Genomic DNA, 23291 nt, shown 5'->3' on the forward strand with positions numbered 1-23291 from the left:
CTTTTTACGGAGCAACCAGGTGCTTTGCTGTCCTTTCCTATTGTCTATCACGGGTCTATAGATGGCTAGTGGCATTTGACAGAGATTATAAAGCAAGTGATACTATTCGCAAGTGACGACGATGACGCGGGATCGCGGTTCACGTTCGTTTTCTCTATATGGTCTTCCTCTTTCTAAGAAAACACCCCATTATACCTCATGGCGGCTCTAAACAGAGTAATCCAGCTTCTTATCGCCAAGGACACCCCAGAACTCTTCGATAAGCTCCTTCTGGCCACTTGGTGCTCCTCGCACAGCAAGATATACGCGCGCCTCAAGCTCAGGATCCCAATTGCCCGGGTTTCCATGTACCATGCGACCACCAGCCTCATTGAGGATCGCCCATCCAGCACAAACATCCCACGCCCAGCATCCACCCTCCCAGTACAAGTCAACCTGTCCCGCGGCCACAGCAGCAATGTTCAGCGCAGCAGAGCCCATCGACCGCAACGAGTGAACCATTGATCCGCCATTCTCAGGAGTCGCTGTGAGCTTTCGGAATGCTTCGACCTTGATGTCGAAGTTGGGTCCGTCACGTTGCGCTCCCCATTCAACAGCGACGAGAGAACTGCCGAGGCCCTCGATGGGTCGCGGTGAGCGTGCGAGAGGGAGACGGCGAGGTTCTTTTCCACGACCGTGGGTGAGGAAGGCGCCGCGGCCCTTGATAGCGGTGTAGAGAGTGTCGAGCCATGGGTTGTAGATGACGCCAATGGCGGGCTGACGATCGATTGCGAGACCGAGAGAGATGCAGGCGCTGGGGAATGAGTGCACGAAGTTGGTTGTTCCATCGATTGGGTCGACAACGAAAGTTGGCTCAGAGCCAAGTCTCACTCCAGGCTTGTATGTCTCTTCGCCCATGAAGGAGATTGAGGGGAATGATGAGGAGAGGCGGGTTGAGACCATCTTTTCAACGCCCTTGTCTGCTTCGGTAACAATGTCGACGGCTGCAATTATGTCAGCTACAAAACATATCATGGACAGAACATGATCGTACAGTTGAGCTTGGTGTCGGTGTCGAGCTCAGCAGGATTGGCAGCCAAGATCATGGCTCCGGCCTCGTAGGCCACTGAGACGAGCTCATCATGAACAGCTTGAAGATCGATATCAGCCATTGTGTATAATTTCCTTCTTGTTGTTGACTGAACAAGATAAGATGGTGTTATGATGAAGTGGAGAGGAACAGATTTATGGAGGGGTTCTCAATGATTTGGCGGGGCAGCTCAAGCTGACGTCTGTGAGGGGCCGAAAGCCGGGGCCGGTCAGAACAGACCATCCGGAGCTTCCTAACATTGCAGTGATACTCAATGAACAGGGGATAAATAGCACGTTGGGTTTGTGCTGTGCTTCAATTGGACACATGGCATTTCTCAACCAAATCCAGGGATAGAAACGCCGTGAATTGAGTGTTAAATCACTATCGACAAGAGTGGTACAAGACTTCCGTAAACTACCAAATTGAAAGAATCCTCGCAGCACATACACAATGTCATGATATATCAGAATTCCACCCAGCCAAGTCCAGGCTCTGCATGAACCACAGGTTCCCAAGCCCAGTAAATAAGAGAGAAAGAAGGAAAGGCAAGCATAGCAAAATTCGCAGACAATCCATAATCGCGCAGCTTTTGTCTCGTCTCCCACAACATACTCGACTCTTTCAGCTCATGTCTCGTCTTACATGTTCTCCCTAAACACAGACCGTCGCTCTGTCGGACTGCTCTCGGCGCTGCCGCTTCTGTTCTTGGGTTTCGCAACTCCCGTGTCGATAGGTCGAGGGCTCACGCCGCGCAAACTTGAACCAGCATCGTCATCAAACGGGTTACGTCCTCCAGGTCCCGATGCAGGACTTCTGCTCGCCCTACGACCCCGATCTTCCTCCTCGTCGAAACCTCGGCCGCCCGACAATCCCGGCGTCGCCGCGAGGTTCATGTTGTAACCACCGCCGTATCCGGTGTCCCGGCCGCGACCACCAACGTCCTCTTCATAGTATCCATATTGGTCTGCTTCGTTTCCAACGCGCGAGTCCCACGCTTCATCAGGGTCGAGCGGACCGAAGCCGCGACGGCCGCGGGCACCGCCGGATTGCTCGTAAGCGCCTGCGGCGGATCGGTTGTTGCGGTTCTTGAATTTGCGAATCTTGTCGTTGAACCAGCCAGCGATGCCGCTAGGGGCGGGTTGTATTCCATAGCCGCTGTCTTCTTTATGCCATGGTAGATACGAGGCGAGACTTGGGGGGGGAAGCTGTAGAGATAGGGTATTAGTTTGATTGACAGGATTGGGAGCGAAGGAATTGACATACACCAAGTCTGCGAGCACGAAGCTGTGTGAATACAACCCATCCAACAGCTCCTGCAACGAGCAGGACGATAATGGCGATTACGATACCTCCTGCCGTCGACACCATCTTTCTGTGATCCCGCTTCTGTGTGTCCCAAGGGATTTGCGATGCGATCAGTCGCGTGGTGACGCAAGACGAGAGGGTGAGACAGATGCTGGTCGGGCGCAAATCGCAACGATTGCGTTATCTATCTTGGTATTTGAATAGTAATAATCCGCCGTGGGAAGGAGAAGATACAATGAAGGGTTATTTTCGCAGGCGAGATTTGGTGTCCTTTGTTTGACTTTGGCTTGTCTTGTTCGGATGAGGTGGCGGTGCTTCGTCCAAGCTCCTACAGTGCAAGTGCAGTATGAAGATGTCACTGACTGGGCTTCAATTGAGATGTAATGGACGCTGGAGGACTGGACGGGAAAATCTTAGGGCGGTCCACTTCTGTCAGTGTCCACCGACTAGGGTTGCTTACAGTGAGCTTGGCGCTGATGCCGGCTCTGAATTTAGTATCAGTGGCCCGCTGTAGTGGAGAAAGGCGTTTAAGTCCCTGCAGAGTTCCATATCCAATTCCCTGAGAAGTCCAATGCTTATATTCGCATATCCATGTCAATTGGACTTCTTTCCAAGATTAACCATCGTGAGAATGATTTAACTGTTCTGGCGAGTCCTGCTTAAAGCTTCCTCCTATCTCATTAAATAATTAGCATCTTATTTCATCCTCGTATTCCTCATCCGAGCAAATCCGCTCCCTTGCATCCGAGTCTATTTCAGTCCATTACACGGCTACCAGCCTCTTGGAATAACAAAAAACATGCAATTAACCGCTCTGTATATCTAACTCTTCCTGGGGGGTTATCCCTTGATACCGCACTTGTTCCAATGTCCTCCCTGCCTCGCAAACGACAAGCTCTCCACGAAATCCTCCAGCTTACACCGTCCATACTCATCTCCTCCGCAACTCTCCATCTCCATAACTCTATCATTTATCAATACTCTAACAAATTCCTCTCCTTTCTCTTCATTTGTAGCGCCGCACTCAAGCTTCTCTACATACATACGCGCAGCAAAGGGGACTACCCATGCTGATGAGTAGCCATGTGCTCGGATAGCTGGCACGATATGGTGTTTCGGCAGCTTGCTTGTCGAGTTGTACAGACCCATTGCTGAGAAAATAGACACCATGGTGTTGTCATGGCTGAAGTCTGCATATAGCGCCCTGTCCAGGGGAAATGTCTCAGGATTGCCGTCCAACGTGCGATTGGTTGTGGTGCGGTCATCAACAGGCTTCCTCGTCAATCGAGAAACAAGCTCGTTGACGTATCCTACGCCCTGTGTCGGTCCCATTGCGTTGCCATTGCCGTATTCATAGTATTTGCCCAGAGTCATGTAGTAATCGTAGCTTCGCCAATCTTCTATGGAGAAAAGGTCGCAGAAACGGGATTGTCCTACACCATCAGGAGTGTTGACTATGTTGAAAGGGCACAGATCCATGAGATAGATCGTCTCCTGTAGCGACAGTTTGGCTTTGTGCAGATTCCTGTTGAGTCTATCCCGAATAGGAGGCAGGAATTTGTTTCCCCAGGCGGTCTGCGCACTGTTGTCGCCAACCTCATCATTGTCCTCGAACGAGCTACATGTTCCATGTGACAGTGTGTTGTTGATACCGGGCTCCTCGGGAATTACAAGAATGTCATCGGTGTAGTCATATCCAGACTCTCCTCGAGAGGCATAGAAACCTTGTGTGAAGTTGTGAGACGACATGATAACTCTGTCGGATCCTGATGCCCTGATGAAAGGCTCCGTCTTTTCAGCGAGTCCGATGTATCGCTCATAAAAAGCCTTTCCAGAATCAATCATCTGGTCTTGACCAAAATCGGTCAGATCCTCAGATCCGAGGTTGTATTCGTAGTCACTGAGCCATTCGTAGCCCTTGCCATAGTTGGTCACTGATTTCTGGAGGCGGGCAATGGTGGCGCTGTATGCTGTAGTCTTGCCGGCGGTTGGATATCGAGCTCCATGACGAGACAGGGCGATTCCTATGGTGACCTCGCAATCATCCGGTGTTGATGAATCAACCTCTGATGGGACAGAGAAGAAGGAAGAATACTGTCCCCAGAGCTTGGAAATGTCATTGCAGCTTCCGTCATACTCACATCCAGATGACAGTGTGCTTGCAGATGTTAGTTTGGGGTCAAATATGAGAATTGGATGAGGGTGCTCACTTGTTGTGAACCCAAATAGCGAGTACTGTGATCAATGCAACTGTGCTGGTTACCATGACAAGGTAGCTCCATCGTCGGGTCTCTCGACGCTTATGCTCTGTATGCCAGTTCTCAAGTCGCTCGGCGTCCGCATAGCTCTCTTCAGCTTCATCATCATTTCCAGAGAGTAGTCGCCCTCTCTCAGCATCGGCATCAGATGCATCTGAGCGATTCGCTTCTGAGGGCGCGTCGTCGCGCGGAATTCGAACCATTTCTACTGCTTCGGTTATCTTGACAGGGATGTTGTAGATGTTTACGAGAGCCAATAGCTCCCTGTGAGGGCGATAAGGTTAAATCAGCAACGACTGATGCGAATAAACACGCAAAGTTTGAGGCATTGAGCTACTAGCAGGTCTTTCTTTGATAGCCTTGCGCTTTGATCGCATTTGTTGGCTGGGAATAGTGTTGATTAAGCTGAGCTGAGTATCCCTTAATGTTGGAGGTTCAGAGACACTTCACTTCACTTCAGGTGAGAGTGGGCCACGTGCATGGTTATGAGGCTGACAAATGAGGCACCATTAGCCACATGCCGATGTCTTCAGCAGTTGTTACAGTGATTGCGCTCAGTCGTTAATCAGTGAAACAATGATACATGATTCAGAAGAGGAATAAACACGATAGTAAGAATTAGGTAATTAAACTTCCTTCAACATAATGATTTGGTTTGGTGTTGGTGTTGGTGCTATTATTAGATCTTACCAATACCCTAAAGTTCAGTGATGAAGGCGACAAATGAAGTGGAAAGTATCGAATGGAATATGCCGCTCTAGGCGGAATACATTTTAGTTGTATCATGCAGATCTCAAGATAACATCTCTGCTCCTATACCTCCAACCTCTATCGTTTAACATGGACATAAATTTTAGAGCAAACCTGCCGCCCAGAAACCAGTTCTTTAATCCAAACCCAATTCCCAAATATTTTATCCCATTACCATAGCATTTCAAATACCCAAAGACCTTGCCACGTAGTCTAGCTACATGGCAATAAGCCGTAGTACGAATGGTATCATCAAGTGTATAAGTCATAAAAACGTTGAAGAGAAAACGCGGGGTATAAGCCAAAATATCCAATCATTCCTTCACATTGCAACACCGACACTCCTCCTTTGAGGTCGGGTATCGTTTCTGCCAAACGTTGAAGTGGCGAACCGTGAGATGAGGGGCTCATCCTGTGACACAGCAGCTGTGCTACCCACAGAGCATGTTGTCGGGACTGTGCGGTTCTCGTCATCCGATTCCCACGTACTGACCGTATCGACTGACTCTGTGCTCCGCCGATGTTCTGATGCTCCGCCCAGCGAAACTTGGTAAAATCCTTGGTTGCCCCTGATAGGACGAGGAGCGTTGGTGACAGAGTCGAAACTCATGTTACGGTTGTGCTGTGACCCGGGGAAGAGCCAGCTCGACACCCGGGAAAAAGACTTCTTCTTCCTCAGAGGAGGTCGAAGTACTAAAGGTAGAGGTGGCGGTGGGGGCATATCATCTCGCCTGGGGCGAGAAGGAGGGGTAGAAGGTGACCTTTGCTCACCAGGAGTTCGGGATCTGCGAGGTGGTGTGATAGGAGTTCTCACAGGCGTACGAGGCGGCCTGATGGGTGCTGTGTGTGGCCTTTCAATGATATCAGAGTTGAGGCGCTGGGCAAAAGAAGGAGCTGCTGGGGGAAGAGCCGGAATTGACGGCATGGGCTCCAGGTCTGAAGAAGTCGGCGGGAGCGGTTCGTCACCAGGCCCGTAGATCGAGCTCATACCGGGCATGGTTCGGGCGACCGAGTGGGGAGTTGGTGGTCGACTAGGAACATAAAGACTCTGTCTCTCGATGACATCGTCAATCTGCTTCTGGAGTTTTTCAACCTCTAGCATAGCATTCGCAACTCGTTCCTTGACCTTTTCCACATCTGGTGAGCTATACGCACGAGGACGACCCGGTGACTTAGGGGGGATCAAAGGCGGGATCTCATCTTCTCCATGAGAGGAACTAGGAGCACTTCCCAGAGCTTGGCGACGTGGAAAGTGGAATGACATGGGAGAATCTGAAAAGCTCTTCTGATGCTCTAATGAAGGTTTCACTTCTTCGGGTTGGCTATCCGACACACAGCCAGAATAGTCTGATGAGGGGGCCGGGTTCGCAGGCCTTGGTTCAAAGTGAGGCATGATAGGAGATACACCATTGTCGGACTGATAGATGCTCAACTCGAGCGGGCGGTAAGGGCGATGAGGTAACTGTTTCGCAGGTCGAAGATTCGAAGCTCTCGATGGCGTAGGTTCAGGATAATCAAGAAATGGATCGGCAGCAGTTGATACATGGCGGAAGTCTGAAGGGGCTGAAATGAGCGGCCGGCGCGAACTTGGAGAGAGTGACCAGAATCTCCTTCTCTTTGACGAGACACTGTCTCTTGTAGACCTCTCCGACATTTTACGATGCTCCGGCATTGCAACAGGCTGGGGATGGTGAATTGGTTGGTCGTATATTACTGGATATGAACGCTTCTCATCGACTTGGCCTATCAGCAACTGGTCGTCGCTCAACCTGCCTACGGGCCACGAAATGTTCAAAGTTGAAAATGAATCCGAGGCCCAAGTATTGGCAGTGTGGGCAGAGGTAGAAGTAGACATAGACTTACTACGACGCGGCCTCCTGTCCTCTGAGGAGACCAGCGGTGCGCAGCAGAGAGATAGCCACGATGGCCAAGAAGCTCCTTCAGAGCCATGGGCACCGTGAGAACCGGCGTGTGTCATGCTGCGAAGCTCTCACGTCATACCGAGAAGGCGTATAGAACGTTGGGGGAGAAGAGAATGGCGGAGAGAAGAACGAACGATTCGTTACTCAACGAAGTAAAAGAAAAATGGCATAGAAGCTGAAAGACGGATCAACGTATGGAGATAAGGTGGGATATGAGTGTGTATGTAAGTATGTATGTACAGTACACTCCTTCGTATATGTAAGCCAGCACCAGTACTAGCAGCTGCAGAAGAGGAGTGTGGTTGATGAAAGAGAGGAATGGGATAGGACAAGAAGTGAAGCAAGACGGGAAAGCTGCAGGAGGAGGACCAGGGACCCGGCAGATAAAAGAACAAGAGAAGCAAACAGCGGCAAGCAACTTGTAATGCAGCCCAGCCCATCTCGTGGATGACGGCCGGGCTGCGACGTTCCCATGGTAGTATATCCACACCCACAGAGGCAACAAACGACAGTATTGGCACCCATGCCCCTACGAGTCTGTAGTGGGATCTGGGTTAGTTTCAAGCCCCATTACGATCGAATTTTAAAAAATTAAATAAGAAAAAAATGGGCGGCAGCCAAGGGAGATGCAAGACGACGTATCGAGTGGTTGACGATTGTCCAAGACGAACCCACGGTGCAGGTGATGGACCGGGGTCGGTTGTCTCGCCGGACCAGTCGGCGCTTAGAAGACGGTCCTGACGGACTCCCAATCATGTTAGCGCTCCACACTAACTCTATCAAAACACCACAGAGACACATTGACTGGGCCACACGTAGTGCCCGAGATGGTGTCGCTGTTGCCCTTGGCTTAAGTCTAGAGAGTCGAGTCAAGTCGATGTCGTGCATTTGGTTCCACTCCATTCCACTTCCAACTCGCCCTTTGGCTGGTCGTGGATCTTTCCATTGACTTTTTGGTCTGCTTGTCCTTGCCACAAAAGACCCCAGACGAGGTCTCGTGCTGCTACCTTATTGGATAGCCGCATGAGATGACGGGGTTTGAGGCCTTTGCCTGTGTTCGAGGCTGTGTGTCGTCACGCTGCGCATTTCTCACATTCTCTTGTCGAACTGGTGTGAACTTGGGTCTTGGCGAAGGCGTCGTCAAAACATGAGTTCCATACCCAAGCTATCATATAACCTTGAACAAGAGACGTTCTTCGTCAGACGTTGTACAGAGCGCATGTTCAAACAAAGGTCATAGCTCTTAGCCCTGCTCTCTTCGGTAAACGCACAACAGAACCTTGCCTCGCTTGCTGGCTCCTAGTGCAAATCTTAGCCTTGTCGACTCTGTTTTGCTTCATTGAATCGACATCTGACGTTGCATCCATACATCGTATTTGGGGTTGCACCGCCGGTTTGGTCAATACCCTGGTCCTGCCGGGCTGATTGGTAGATGCACCCCGGAACTTGGCCTCTTCATCATCTCTTCTCCATCAAATCGGTATGCTGCACGTTTTGTTACTCTTCGACCTTGCGACTGACAACCGTGTTTGTCTGTGAGCTGTGAAATGCTAGGATCTCTTGAAACGTGGGAGCTTCAGGAACGCCTGTCAATCTGCCTCTCATCGAATCCGGATGCTCCTTTGGGCCAGGTTTGTTATTACTTGGCCAAAGAATTGGTCGCTACATCCTAAAACAGCCGTCAATGATGTTTCATGGCACCCAGAATAGTGATGAGCACGAGGCCATTGTGATGACCCGTATTCTGGCGTGAGCTGACGCGATACGATTCGCCTGCCTTGAAATCTTGAGACAAAATGACTAAACGATGACAGTCCCGAAATTTTAATATTTGGCGCTGGTAGACCAGAACGGCTGAAATGCATTGCTTGGCCCTTCAGCGGCATCTGACAATAAGCGGCCATACTACGTTGATAACAGTGTCGTATTGCAATTGCCTCTTCGTCTCTCAGCCGGAGAAACAATGCACAGCCCTGCTTTTGTCTCAGTAAGAGTCACCAAAACCACTAAACACCAACAAACAAGGTGGGATGGCTTCATTTGTGGGGTCAATAGGAAGTGTGCCAGAAAGGGATTGTTAGGGCACCTCGGTTTAGAGAGACAAAGGGTCAAACCGTGCAGCTGGGTCGGTGTCAAGCCTGATCGACAGCCGGACCGCTCCCTGTTGCTGCTGCAAACATCCATGGCTGTTAGCTTAGTAGGGAGTCGCGTACTGTTTGCTTTTGGTGCCCTGCGAGCGAAATTCCGTTACGCTTCCTTCCGCTGCCTTGTCGTCAGATGAAAGGTGATACCCCTGACTTTGCCATTCCTTGGTTCTTAAAATAGCGACTCTTAAGTTGAAGTATGGGTGGCTTTGCAACCTTGGCTTGGCTAGCTTTTGGCAGGGATGCATCCAGAAGCTCGTCAGAGGCTCCCCTTAGGTTGTATCCAGTATGATGAAAAGATTTAGGCAAGTTTAGTGTAATGTTAGAGGGCCTTTACATTGGCCATTTTTGTCACTAAGGATAAAGGCCCTGGGTTTTCTTGCCTGCCCTAGAGGGGTTCTGAAGATAATGGAGACAAAAGCCGATTCACATGCGATGTTGTGTTCTCCATCAAGCACAAAATAGCAGGTGATGGATGTTCTAGTGGCGATCTTCAGTCATTCTGACTGATGTTTTTTTTTATAGCACTGCACAAGGCGCAATAATCAGTTCGGGGGGCAACCTGTCTCAGTCTTGACTTCGGGAATGGCTGTAGAAAAAGACAGAGGATCCTCTCATGTCTATTTTCCTTGTTTCTTGCGCAGTTGGCTCCTTCCACTCTGCAACGGCGGATGCAACGGGAGTGGCGCATTTGACTTCACGATGTGGGATCGATGCGGCCTCGTCGTTTTTGTGAGTGGAGTTGTTGAACTCGTTCGACTCAGTTGACTCGTTCTGTGTGGGAAGAGTAGCAGTCGATTAGAGGTCGATGGCGATGATTATCTTCAGCCAAGGTTGATTCCAAGGCAATGTTGTAATATGCAATGTAACCAAGTCATGGCTTTACTTATCGACTACTCCAAGGAAATGTTGAATGCATTGGAAGAACCAATGCAAGTTGCTGAGAACAGCAAGCAAAGATCCACTCAACATGCAAACCTCCTCTTGATTCAGGGAACCATCTGGTCTCCCTCGCAATGCCTCTGCCGTCCCAACGTCCAGACAAGTTCCTTTGCGCTATGGCGTGTACCTTGAGCTTTTGAACAGCTCAAAGTCCAGTCTCTCAAAGTACAACAGCCACAACACAAAGGAACATATCTGATGGCCAAACAGCATCACAGATGATGGCGACTTAAGTGTTGTCAATTGAAATATTGTTATTCCATGTCTAGATTCGCGAGGTTCCGTGTTATTGATCCCAAGACTGGAAGAAGTTTGAGATTGGCAGACAAGCTTCAACAACGCCGGGTAATAGATCTACCGACCGTGCTCCACACTGTTGGTCCCTGATTCCGAATCTGGCAGGCGGGACAGCGGTCACGCGTGGCAGAACGCCAAAAGTCAAGTAAATTCATGGATTAGAGATCTGGATTGCGACAAGCTCCGAGGTCGTCAAAATGGGCAAACGAGACTTCAACAGCGGAGATGGCGCTGCTGCTTTTCGCAAGCGCCAGAAAGTCGTACACGAGGCGCCAACAAGCGAAGATGTTACCTCGAGCGATCAATTGCGCAATCTCCTGTCCTTCGACCAGGATTTGCGCAACGCCAGGCATGGTAAGTGACGATGTTGTTGAAGGCACCAACGAACTTGATCTGATACATACTCCTCTAGGCCTTCAATCTTTCAAGAATCTCCTCGATCGAATAGTTCACGAAGAGGGTGACCGAAGAGCAAACCTCGACATTCTAAATCAATACCTTGAAGCCGTCAAGCCCAGAGATACATCCGAAGATGCAGTCTTTCTCAACGATATCATGGAAATGTGGTCCTTCGCCGTGCAGGTTAACAACGACGGTGTCATGTCATCTGTTGCCGTGGTCCTGGCTTTACTACTCCAGATCCTCTCAGGCTCACTACAACTTGTCAAGCATGGCCTCGGTATCTGCCAGACCCTTCTGCAAGAGCAGCAACTGAAATCATTGGCAAAGAATCTGTCAGCAGAAAAGAGCAAAGGTTTTATCATCTCGCCTACTCTCCGTCTCCTTCGAGAAGCTACATGCCTAGACGGAGGCTCCTATGCGAAGCGAATCTTCCGCGCTCGAAATTTCACATTGACATCGCTTGGACGAAATCTTGAAATTGGGCATATCGGAGATACGCAGGAAGACGTGCGCAAAGCTTCCGTCAGGACAAATGCTGTCCGTTTTTTTCTGAGCCTTCTCAAGTTCTTGGGTTCAGATGGACGTAAAGAACTTGTATCCCAGAAGGAACTTTTGTCCCATGTGACTTATATGATCAAAAGCGACCCTGCCTACCTCGTTGTGGATATTCTCGACTCTTTAAAGCTCTATCTTCTCAAGGATGACAAGATCCCCAGGGAAGTCAAATTCCGATGCTTCAACACCAAGTCGTTGGTACGCTTCTTGGCTTTATACACATACACTAGCGATGGCGAAGATGTCAATGAGAAGTCAACGGTGAGCTACAAGGCCCATCAACTCCTCATCTACATCTGCACGACGCCTACTGCTGGTATTCTATATCCTTCCACTGGTCTATACCCCAAAGAGTCTGAAGACGACCCAACGCCAAGTGGGCGTGCGAAGGCTGGTACACAGGGTGCTCTCTTCGCCGACAAATACAAACAAGACATTCCTGTGTATAACTTTGTCCTTGCCGAATTCGCTCAAAAGTTGCGGCCTTGGTCCAGTTTGAAACATAGCGAGCTTCTGGTAGCAATCTTCACCGCTGCCCCTGAACTTACTGCAAAATATTTCCTAAGCAACCGATCTTTCACGTTCGAACCAAAGTTATCCATGACATGGATTGGATATGCCGCGTTCCTCTTTAACACTATGCAACTTCCTCTCCCTCCTCGCTTCGGAGACCGATCGCGATCTGCCAAGGCACCTCCTCCCACGTCCATCCTTCTCGACAACATTATTCCTCTCCCCATCAATCAAAAAGTCCTGATCCGATGTCTTTCCTCCAAATCCAACCTCACATCTTTCTTTGCTACCCGCATTCTGATCGTGGCAGTCGAGAAGTTAGCTGAAGCTCTCAAGATGCATGAAGAGGTTTCAAAGGGCAATGATCCTGTCTGGGCAGAAGCTAGCCGTCGTTTAATCGATGCGTTTTGCCAACGTATTCCTGACATGAAAGAAATCGTTCGGTCTTATAAGGGAATACCAGCTGAGAACATTCTCCATAAGGCCATGGCCAGTCGTTTGCTACGCCTTTACTATGAAGCCATTCCGCAAGTTGCCCTTGCTGCCAACTTTGATGTTTCGCCTTTTTTCACAGAAGTTCTCAAGTCGCTTAACAAGGAAAGCGAGCAGCATGAGGACGAGTCACTGAGAGTCATGGAGCTCGAAAACTTGGTATCAATTGCCAGTTATTCCCCCGGTATGCGTTGGTTCTCAAGGATAGACAATCTCATCGATGGAGCAGGATCGTCGCCATACACTGCCCTCCTGCGGCTGCTTTGTGATAAGAAGCGAGATCTTCCTTTCCAGCAGCTGAAGAAGGTTCTAGGCGAGGTCGCAGTTGAGAACCAGATGGTGACGAAGGCGTCCCTGATGAGCCCCTTATTTGAGGCTCTCCAGACAACACTGGCCGATGCCAAGGCAAAGCCAATGGAGAAGGTTTGGTCATATGTTGACAACTGCATCAATCGATGTGCCTCCTCGCCAATCAAGTATCTCGATTTGTTAGAAACATATGCCCAGGAAGATGGTGTATCATCTGGTAGTGAGACTGCTTTGGTTAACGTGACCCTGGTAGAGCAGTTGTCATTCGCAATGGGCTCTGCTAACAGCGATGAGCAAGCTGCGCTTGGCCAGTTCCTGTGTTGCTACTTCTCTACTTCATACAAGTTCAAGCCAGGAAAACAACTCACCAAAGCTCTATACAAACGCATCTTGGAACAGTTTTCATCAAGCAAGGTCAAGATGAAGAAGCTCAAGGAGGAAAAGTCTGATGATGCAGATGCTGATGAAGATATGGCTGATGCCGACACAGTTGATGTGAATGGTTCAAAAGATGGCTCGACCATTGATTCTTCAAAGCTCGAGGCCATGCTGCATGTACCACTGCCCGAAGACGAGGATACCACAGCTTTGACAAAATGGGCTGGCAAAAACGCAGAAGACCTCGTTGAAGATGGCTGGGCAGCAGCTTTGATTCGCCTCCTCTCCTCTCCCCATACCAACATCCGCAAGGAATCCCTCACCAGCATTCTCAAGATGGCTGCCAAGCTCAAGGAATCTTCCTACGAAGAAAAGGAACAAGTTTGGCTCCTCTTGTGCGAACTTGCCGAGTCATCGCGGGATCAAGTTGACAAGGGCCCAGTCCCCTCTGCCTTCACTGCCTTCGCCATCCAAGCTCTGGATGTCCTGAAGAATCCGCTGCACCCGCTCTACCCCAAAATCAACAGCTTTCTCACACGCAGCCCCGTCTGGTCTGCTGACAAGCTTCCCCTCGCCCACGACATTCTTCACGGTGAACCCTCAGAAGATGATAAGTATTACACCGAAATCACATGGCTTCTCACCTACCTCCTTGACAGCTTGCGCACACCCTCCGATCTTAGCATCTTTCATCGCAAGCGCTGGTTCGAGAAGATACTCGCTCTCGGTGCCAACCCTTACTTACGTATCAATTTACGCACTCGTTTGCTACGTCTATTGTATCGCGCGACTTGCATCGAAGGCGGTAGCACCACGCTGACGACTCGCTTCGGCATTCTTTGCTGGCTGGACTCGCAACGGGCTGCTGTTGAGGGAGGTGAAGAGGCGGATGTAATGGTTGCACTCATGAGAAGGGTATGGGAGACATGTGATCAAGAAAAGGTCAAGGTCTGGAGTAAGGGAGGCGTCGAAAAGTTACTTGCCATGCATGATTTGTGAAGATGAGTGGATTGGATATATAGGCTAGACACATTTATACATACGACTGTTAATACCCAGCATTTTAAGACCACGAAGACTTCCGTTTATCAAGGAAACGAAAATCTCCTGTTAGGCACTCAAATGCTCGCGATATGTCCAGTTGACTTCAAACATCACTTGAGAAATTCATGGAGTCAATTTTATCACTGAAACATCAGATTTGTTCAAATTTGTTCGTACATATATGTACAGATCCCACCCATCTACCAAACAAAAACCAGGACGGACACCATAAAGATTGACAAAATATATATGCCCGTCGACACAAAAGATACTCTCCCTCGCTAACTACCCCACGCATTAATATGGATAAGAGCAGCCTTTTCGTTCTGCCGTTAACAAAAATGTTGAGTTTTTAATTTCCCATCCAAAATTCGCCGTTGTAAAATATGAACGCATCTCCAAAATAGATATAAACAAGATTATCGCAAGGCTGCATGGGCATTATAACGACCGTCTCAATAGATACATGCTGAGTCTAAACAGTCTACAATTGGCCAGAAAGCAGGGCTTCAGTTGCTGAGAAATTGTTAGCTTGAGATCGAATAAATGAGTTAGAGAGTAAAGACTTACCAGAGTTGATGTAGGCCCTCTTCGCGTCTAGGGGAACATTGAATCGCCTCTCCAGCTCTTGCTTGATGCCCTTCTTGGTGACAGTCATCAAGTCAGCTGTCTTGAGGATGTCACGAATCTCAGCGAGGAGGGCGTCATCACTAGGCATGCCAACCAGGTCCTCGGGAGAGAAGAACTGTGAGCCACCAAACTGGCTCGCACGGTTGCCAGGCATCTCAGAATGGGCCAGAGACATGCGAGACATGTTCTGGTGGCCGAAGCCAGCTGTTGAGCCGGGGCGGCTGGGCTGGTAACCACCACCGTACTCAGAGAAGGGTCCTTGAGCCTTGGTGGCATAACTGTAACCAGAGATCTCTGATCGCACATCGTCACGGGCTGTCTGGGTCTGTGTCTCCCAGAGCTCGGCTTGGTACTCCTCCCACTTCTTGCGAGGGATCGAGTTGGGATCAAACTTGCCCTCATCTGAAACAACGATCTTCTTACCGGCTTCACCAGCAATAACACGAGTGTTACCCCAGTTGAAGTCATCCATGTGCCAGAAGGAGTACAGGGGCAGACCGAAAGAGAAGACAGGAATGGCAGCGATGTACATGATCATCCAACCAACCATCTCCCACTTGCGTCGGAGGATGAAGATGACAGCCTGCAGACCGTAGATGGCACCGAGCAACAGGAAAGCTGTAATGGGCACAACTGAAGGGTTGGTAGCGACCTGGTAAATCAGGTAGACAATATACATGACAATGACAGGCTGGACGATAGTGCTCAGAAGATCGATGAAGACGACAAAACGCATACTGAAACAGCAGAAACCGCAAAGCTGGGCCAAGGGAATAAGCTCAGCCAAATTGTGCACAGTAGAGTTGATCCAGCGACGTCGCTGAGACAGGAAGACAGACCAAGAGTCAGGGGCAATAGTCCAGGCCTGTGCGCTGAAGAGGTACTTCGTCTTGTACTTGGAGTGGTACTTGAGGAGCAAGGTTGTGAGATATCGATCCTCACCAAGATGGAGCAGGTTCTTCATGTGCAGAGTATCAACACGAATCGTGGAGTAGTCTTCAACGATCTCCTTGCTGACGAACAAAGGCTTACCAGTCTCCGCAGCGCGAATTCGGTACATAGAGAAACAACCAGGCAAACAAGTGACTGAGCCGAACAAACTCTCGAAGGCCTTGGACAAGTTGTGTGAAATCCAGTACTCGTAGACCTGAATCATAGTGATGAAAGAGCCCTTGGCGTTGGTGAGAGCGGTTTCACCACAGCAAGCAATCAGGCGAGTATCATCGATGAAGGCTGAAATCATTCGAGTAGCTGAGTCCGCAGCGACGACAGTATCGGCATCAATTTGGAAGAGATATTCGTAGAAGGTTGGGTTGACACCAATAATGTTGCGGATCTGGTGATACATCTCAAGCTCCATGGGACTCATGGCAAGGTTGTAGTGGACGCGGTTGAGGAAACGCATGAGAACCATCTGGGAGTCTCGCTTACCACGGTTACCGGGGCGAGAGACCTCAGAAGGCTTGCCAACCTTGACAATGACCATGAAGGGAACGATGTGGCCTTGGACTTCGTAAAGACCCGAGTAGATCTTACCCATGTTGTGCTGCTTCATACCCTCACCGAGAGACTCAAAGCTGAGAGGCTCGGGATCGACAGTCTCTGAGACACCAAGAATATCCAGCACGATGCGAGGCGTAGGCCTGTCGTTACCCTGACCGATAATCATACCGTCACAGACAACGACGAGAAGCTTACGCTTATCATCATACTTCATGCGAGAAAGCGAGTCGATAGCACGACGCAACGAGTCTTCATCTTCGGTATAAGCGGGAATCATACACATGACGAACTTGTCGAGGTTCTCAGGCACGTTCTTGCCACCGAATTGGAGCGCAGCAAGGAACTTGAAGACCAGGATAGATGCGAGCATGACTGAAATAGCCAAGATGAAGTATGTAGCGAACTGACAGCGGGTGGAGTTTCGAGTATCTGAGTCACCAATGTAGAAGAGGTTGTTCAGGCAGGTCTCCATGCGTTGTTTTTTGACAGGGCTAAGCTTGATGTTATCCCAGTACTTGGAAACGTCTTGGCCCTTTGCACTTCGGAATAGCTGGACAACGCTGTCCTCCATGAAGTCTGTGGCACCTGGGATGTTGGGAGTAGGCTTGCCAGCCTTGGCCTTCAAACGGAGACCACCCTGGAGGTACTTGGTCATGTCGTAAACCTTTCCGTGGATAGTGACAACGTTCCAAGAGCTATCTCGGGCCAGCTTCTTGACATACTTAGGGCTGTAACCCATTCGTCCCTTGAGGTAGACATGCTTGAAGGTGTACATCTGCTCGAAGTACCAATCAGGTCGGCTGTCATTGGTGAAATAACGGAAATCGTGGTAGACAGAGTTGACATCAATATCTCTGGAGGCAAGAAGCTGGGGCTGACCAGTGATGTTGGTGTTTCGGTTGTCGAGAGTAACCTCAGGAGGGATCTGACCATCTTTGCCCTGGCACAGAGCAGACACTTGGATGGGGAAAAGAGCGCTGATATCCTTGCCGGCATAGTTCAAGAGAGTATCCTCGCTGACGAGGTTGCTGCCAGGATAATGGTTGGGAATGAAGGCATTGAGGTCAATAACGAAACCGCGGATAGCAACGTAGGCGCCCTTGCTGCCCTTGTCACCGTCGTAGGAAGAGAGTTCGTTGGAGCTGTAGACATACTGCTTGGGGCAAATGAGCATAGGGAATCCGACCATGAAGAAGGCGGCGACAGCACACATCAACCAAATGAGCATGTTGATCGCCACCTTTTCTCTCCAGGCCATACGGACATCCTTTCGAGGCATACGTCCGATCAGTCTGATGGCAAAATCGGGGATGAACCAAGTGAGGAAGAAGACGAGAGCCACCCAACGCTTGCGGCTAGGCTTATCTCTATACTCCTCAACCTCCTCGAGAGACTTCTCATTGCCTCGCTCAGCCATCTGCTCGCGTGTGTCGAGGTTCTTGAACATGTCACCGCCACCAAAGGCAGAAACACCAGCCTCGGATCGAGTGTCATCAGTGAAGTAACCACCCTTGGCCTTCTCACCGTACATGAGAGGGGTGTTGCCACCAGAAACCAAATGTTCCTTGGAGGCACCGAAAGCCATAGACTCAGCAGGTGTGAGACCATCACCAGCATCTGATGAAGGCAAGCCGCCGTAGCGACCAGAAACTGACACTGCCTCGCCAAGCTGGGCAATCTCCATCCAGCAGCGTTCGCTAAGGAAGACACCAGTGGCACCGACTCTGACTTCATTCTGGGGCCACTGCTTCTCTTCAATGACCATCTCAGCACGCTCTCGTTCACTGCCGACCAAGATTGTCTCCGCGTCTGTCATACCCAGAAACTCGCCGAAAGGCAAGAACAAACTGAAATCAGCAGATCGAAGACGCTGGCTGATTTCTGCAATACCGAAAGTTTGGACCTGCATACGAACGCACTTGCTGTCGAACTGGTTCGCAATTCGTCGATCGTTGGGCTTCAAGCAAAAGACGAAGTATGAGTTGGTGCCAGGGTCAGTGACAGCCTTCTGGACATTGTCCAGGGAGGCAAGGAACTGGCCTGAAGCACCTTGCTCGAGAGTCATCTTGGCGTTCTTCTTAGACTCTCCAGCCTGGCTCTGCTGATCTAACTCCTCCATGGCCTCTTGCTGCTGGCGCTTGTAAGCTGTGCTAGGACGACCAGTTCGATGCGTCTTTCGAGACATGACACTAGGCGCTCGCATAGGCTTTGAGCTGACGGTAGCCTGCATAACGGTAGTGCGTTCATTGGGGTGAGTGACAGTCTGGAGAGCATCTTGACCGAAAAGGCGGGCAACAAACTCGCTCTTAGTGCCGTTAATCATGTTGAGGAGATCGCCAGAGATGATCTCGCCGTTCTCTTCGATGAGACCCTTGACGGGGTAATCAACCTCACCAGCAAAGTGCTTGACGGTGAAGACAGCAGATGTGTTCTCAGTCATGAAGTTGCTTCCAGGAAGCTTAGCTTGGGCAGAGCCGACCTCGATAGCAGCGTTTTTGCCATCGAAACGTCTTCGAAGAGCCTCAAGGAATTGCATATCTGTTCGGTTTCGTCGAGTTTGGTCATCGAGAATGCTAAGAAGACCGTTGCCGGGCTTCAAGATGCCTCGAACAGCGTCCGAGTTATCGAAATAGCTGGTCGCAGCAACGCTGACTTCCTCAGACTCCAGCATATCAGCCTTGCGGTCGAAGAAGTTCTGGAGAGTAAGGTTGTAAATGCACTCGGTAGCAGCATTGTTGAGAAGTTGATCGAGCGCAGAGCCAGTGGGAGTTTGCTGGCAGAAACCGGGGAAATCGACGATCGAGACAGTGTTGGCAATGGACTCCTCGGGAGCACAAAGTCGCTGGTTAATGGTCTCAAGAATCCAAGCCACAAGAAGAGAGTAAAGTGTTCGGGCAAGCTCTCCGGCGTGAGCACGAGCACCGTTAGGGTCGAGCATAACAGTAACACGTTCTCGGTGGATCATCTTGGTCTTGTAGCCCAAAGTGGTCTGGAGGTCAGCGGCGCTGACACCAAGGAAAGCAGCGATGATGCTGAGAACATCCTTGTTCTTGACAGCAGTAATGGTTGTACCACCCTCGTGAGAGAAACCACCACTATCATCGCCAGTGACGCTGGTCTGGCTAGTTGTCTCAAACTCTAGTTGACCAATGTGAAGAATACTGGCGAGGATTTGGCATATCTCGGCAATTTCGGCGCGAGGAAACTCGAGCTTTCGCAGAGCATTCTTGAAAACTTGGAAACCCTCTGCATCGTTGATTCCAACCTTGAGCTGAGTAGGATGGCCAAGATACTTCCATCGCTTTTGAGTGGTTCCAGTGGCAGAACCACCGTCCAAGCCGAGATGAGATTTTTCAGCCTCGCTTGTTCCGGCAAGAAGATAGTAAAGAACGTGGAAGTTACGCTCTCCTGTGGGAACATCGGCGATACGGCTACGCTCCAGACGATGATCCAAGAGCTTACCACCAATCAGAACAGGGTTTGTTGTGGCTGAAGTATCGTACTGCAACTCGTAGAAGAGACCGGACTTGGAAGCAGTGGGTGTTGTGGCAGTCTTGGTAGTTGTGAGACTATCAAAGACATATGCGGCGAGAGAGAGCTTTGTGGACAGAGGCGTCGATGATTTGTTGAGAAGAGCAGTCAGGAGGTGGGCTCGAATAGTAGACTTTCCAGCGCCAGATTCACCCCTGAATAAGGATATTAGTAAACTTTGGTTTCAACTCTCCGGCTTTTAGCATCATAGACTTACAAAAACACAACGGCTTGGTTCTCGGATCTGTGTCCTAATCGCAGAAAAGCTCTGTCAGCGATTTCCTCGGCGCCAGCCATGGCGCTCCCCTCCTTGCCGCCATCGGGACCCTTTGAGGAGTTGGTATAGGTGTTGAGAGAGATGAGAGCGTGAGAAGACAGTCGAGCGGTAGGATGCGAGACATGGAAGCGACTGGCGAGATGAGCAGTGAGATGCGTATCGGATTGAAGATGTGCTGGCAACGATGGCAAAGAGGGTTGAGTGTGAGGGCCTCCTGCGCCGCCGAGCTGTGGGAGGCTCATAGCCATGATGGACAAGCAGCCAGCGAGTGGCTCTCGAAGGTTATAACGACTCGGTAGATTTGGGTTTCAGCAGAAAGGCTGTTGTTGAGAATTGGGTTATTAAGGAGTTGATGTCGTCGTCGATGATTTCGATCGTATTATCGTTTAGGTTGGTTGTTCAACAGTCAAACAGGCACTCAGAGCGAGGGTTTAGAATGCTAGTAGACAAAACGAGCGTCGAATAAAAACAATAATAAAGATTAAAAAAGGGAAGAAGAGCCAGGCTCCGGAAACAGAAGCCTTCACCAGAACGATTGGACTTGGACTGGTAGTGGTAACTCTACTTGCCAAGGTAAAGGAAAGGTATTAACACCAACAAAAACAACCTGGGCTCGGCTGGGAAAAGGGATTGTTTTCTTGGGACTGGACTGAAATGGATTGGACTGGACTGGACTGGACTGGACTGGCCACATGCAAGTCTCCTCTCTTCGTACACGACAGGGAGAGTGCTCTACTCTCTACACGGTAAAAAGGTGGGATTGTCGGTACGGCAGACCACCAACACCACTAATGCAGCTCCGGGCATAGCGCAAGCCCCCCTTTGGCCTTGAATAATTTCTATGTTTGGATTCTGTCCTACAGCCACGGCATAAAAATGGACGCCATACGAGGTTTTTCCCTGCCCATAGCCACACGGCACTCCCGGAAAGCTCCAACATCTTCCCCCTGGATCTATCTCTGTCTCTTTTGTTTTTTGCCTCTGTTTTCGCCTCGCCTCGTCTGGCTCTTGGCAGTATTTGGTGAGAGTGAGACTTTGAAGCGTCATTAGTAATAAATAATGCATGGTAGATGATGATAGCCCTGTGAGCGATGTGCTATGATGACCTCAACCATTAGATCAAAACATTCAGTCACAAAGCGAGATGTAAACATTGGTCTTCTTGAATCATTTGAAGCAATTCGGCACTTCAGCTGAAGTCTGCGATGAGTGGCATTTCTTTGCATTAAAAACCACTCAGGAGTACATTCAAGTGCCAATTAAAGTTCGCGCATTTCCTCATATATGGGAATTAACGGTTTCTGAAACTGCACTTGCGGACAACTAATTGAATTTTGCAACCATGATGAGATCGAATGCCACAATTTTAATAAAAGACCTGGTGGTGGCTCAGGGCTCTGTCCATCTCATCTAGCTTATTAATTACACACCACAAACGGTCAGCCATGACAATTATAACTGAGACCATGTCTTGTAATAAGAATTCCTCTCAGCTTCTTGTTGAAATCCGTCCCGTCTGTCAGCGGAGGACCCAAAGTCCAGTTGTTTTGTTGATGACTGCATCATCCATCAGGAGATGGACAGATGGACTAATAACGGTAGCTCATCATGACTGGCGCGAACTCTCTCTATAGTAGACCCCTAAAAAAGAAAACCCTTGTCAACTCTGACCCAGTAACCAACCAGTTGTTCCTCAAATGGCATCCCCTAATGCTAGACTAACCCGCACAGACAGGGACGACACAGCGGGTCATACAAAAGGCTTGTTTACTTTTATGCTCCATTCTATGTCCCGTACTGTGTGAATGCCAATTCATGGCCTCTGTCTCTCTCTGGAGTCTGGTTTTGTGTTGCAAGGCTTGAGACATATTTCTGCTTCAACTTCGGCTTCCCTGATATTGAGAGCTAGATGACCAATTGACTGGTGCTCGGGTCATTGAAGATGTTGGCGGCCCCAGTTCCGTCTCATCATGATGGCGACTTTTATAGGGGATTTCCAAGACAATTTGAAGGGATCGAGACATGAGCAAAAGTCTGGGCAAGACAGCATGTGGCCAATATCTTTTAAAATCGTCATTTCAGGACCCTCTACCCTACGCCATCGACAAGCAAGTAAAGAATGCAATTCCAGTGATGATGAACGCCATTAACAATCTCTCTTGTGGTATTCTCAGGGGTGTTCAAACTCCACCAGCAACATTTCAGGCTCACCTTGCCTTGTGTCAACTGAATCAGGGAGTGTTGTCGCTCTACTGGGGTCAAGACGGCTCCAGTGATCGATCCTACCACTCGGCCTTCTGGAATGTGCGAACGACGATACTAGCCCGCAACAATTCCCTGTAATTGTTATTTTAGGAGCGGGAGTCGATTGATGAGCGTCATGTGGAGGAGGCACAATCATCATCAAGGAGGGCAGCCTGTCTTTGTTCGTCATGACTATAAGATCACGAGGCTTAAACTATTATTTGTTGTTCTCGTTTACGCGACATCCATGCCAGAGTTCGTTCAATTTTGCGAAGCGTGAGTGGATGGGAGGCGTGCGCTGTCAGCACATCTGAGACATCCTTACTGGCTGATCTGCGAGATGACATGAGGCGGAGGAAAAGCAAATGGCTTCAGACTCCAGTGCTGACTTCGGCCTAGACCTTAGTCTGTCCCAGCTGCGGATCACTTTTGCTGTCAGCGAGCATTACCGTTAGAACTAACGAGAACCACTGCGAAACTCCCGTCGAAGCCTACGTTACTGCTGACTACCTTGGCTACTTTATGGATTACGGCGTTTACCATACGCGCCATGAGCGCCCGGTTGGTCACGGGTGTGGCAGATGTTAGCAAACGTTACAAATTTTTGTCTTGTGGTAACCGCGGATCGAGCTGGAGAGAAGAGCCTGGAAAGCAACGGTTACATGTAGATCTGCGATAGTCATAGTCTCCTGAAATTAGGACCACAACCAGATAAGATCTTCG

The 23291-nt window shown here is 49.6% G+C and overlaps 7 protein-coding genes across 9 annotated transcripts; 1 reads left to right on the forward strand and 6 right to left on the reverse strand.

Annotated features, from left to right (window-relative positions):
- FOXG_04157 (myo-inositol-1(or 4)-monophosphatase) lies at nt 1–1233 on the reverse strand. The gene is made up of 2 exons (XM_018382056.1): nt 1034–1233; nt 1–983 (listed from the first exon to the last, which is right to left on the reverse strand). Exons 1-2 carry the CDS (start codon nt 1149–1151, stop codon nt 208–210), a joined length of 894 nt encoding a protein of 297 aa, XP_018238702.1. The 5' UTR covers nt 1152–1233; the 3' UTR covers nt 1–207.
- Nucleotides 1234–1339: 106 nt separating this feature from the next.
- On the reverse strand, nt 1340–2799 carry FOXG_04158 (uncharacterized protein). Its single transcript, XM_018382057.1, has 2 exons — nt 2336–2799; nt 1340–2277 (listed from the first exon to the last, which is right to left on the reverse strand). Exons 1-2 carry the CDS (start codon nt 2438–2440, stop codon nt 1711–1713), a joined length of 672 nt encoding a protein of 223 aa, XP_018238703.1. The 5' UTR covers nt 2441–2799; the 3' UTR covers nt 1340–1710.
- A 139-nt stretch (nt 2800–2938) lies between these two features.
- On the reverse strand, nt 2939–5175 carry FOXG_04159 (uncharacterized protein). Its single transcript, XM_018382058.1, has 2 exons — nt 4588–5175; nt 2939–4535 (listed from the first exon to the last, which is right to left on the reverse strand). The coding sequence occupies exons 1-2, from the start codon at nt 4836–4838 to the stop codon at nt 3218–3220; spliced, it is 1569 nt and encodes a 522-aa protein (XP_018238704.1). The 5' UTR covers nt 4839–5175; the 3' UTR covers nt 2939–3217.
- Nucleotides 5176–5222: 47 nt separating this feature from the next.
- FOXG_04160 (uncharacterized protein) lies at nt 5223–9283 on the reverse strand. 2 transcript variants are annotated; one of them, XM_018382060.1, is made up of 2 exons: nt 7249–9283; nt 5223–7122 (listed from the first exon to the last, which is right to left on the reverse strand). In XM_018382060.1, the coding sequence occupies exons 1-2, from the start codon at nt 7361–7363 to the stop codon at nt 5708–5710; spliced, it is 1530 nt and encodes a 509-aa protein (XP_018238706.1). In that variant the 5' UTR covers nt 7364–9283; the 3' UTR covers nt 5223–5707. The 2 variants fall into 2 exon arrangements, with proteins under 2 accessions (XP_018238706.1, XP_018238705.1); XM_018382059.1 differs by having other exon boundaries at nt 5223–9283.
- On the forward strand, nt 8454–14480 carry FOXG_04161 (uncharacterized protein). Its single transcript, XM_018382061.1, has 2 exons — nt 8454–11044; nt 11103–14480. Exons 1-2 carry the CDS (start codon nt 10888–10890, stop codon nt 14336–14338), a joined length of 3393 nt encoding a protein of 1130 aa, XP_018238707.1. The 5' UTR covers nt 8454–10887; the 3' UTR covers nt 14339–14480.
- Nucleotides 14481–14496: 16 nt separating this feature from the next.
- Nucleotides 14497–21009, reverse strand: FOXG_04162 (chitin synthase; the record flags this gene model as incomplete). 2 transcript variants are annotated; one of them, XM_018382063.1, is made up of 3 exons in its annotated part: nt 20265–21009; nt 14954–20202; nt 14497–14899 (listed from the first exon to the last, which is right to left on the reverse strand). In XM_018382063.1, exons 1-3 carry the CDS (start codon nt 20570–20572, stop codon nt 14868–14870), a joined length of 5589 nt encoding a protein of 1862 aa, XP_018238709.1. In that variant the 5' UTR covers nt 20573–21009. The 2 variants fall into 2 exon arrangements, with proteins under 2 accessions (XP_018238709.1, XP_018238708.1); XM_018382062.1 differs by having other exon boundaries at nt 14868–20202; nt 20265–20940.
- Nucleotides 21010–22963: 1954 nt separating this feature from the next.
- On the reverse strand, nt 22964–23288 carry FOXG_18761 (uncharacterized protein; the record flags this gene model as incomplete). Its single annotated transcript, XM_018398897.1, has 2 exons — nt 23031–23288; nt 22964–22984 (listed from the first exon to the last, which is right to left on the reverse strand). Exons 1-2 carry the CDS (start codon nt 23118–23120, stop codon nt 22964–22966), a joined length of 111 nt encoding a protein of 36 aa, XP_018238710.1. The 5' UTR covers nt 23121–23288.
- Nucleotides 23289–23291: the final 3 nt, after the last annotated feature.

Source organism: Fusarium oxysporum, chromosome 4 (assembly GCF_000149955.1).
Source record: "Fusarium oxysporum f. sp. lycopersici 4287 chromosome 4, whole genome shotgun sequence".
Taxonomy (NCBI): domain Eukaryota; kingdom Fungi; phylum Ascomycota; class Sordariomycetes; order Hypocreales; family Nectriaceae; genus Fusarium; species Fusarium oxysporum.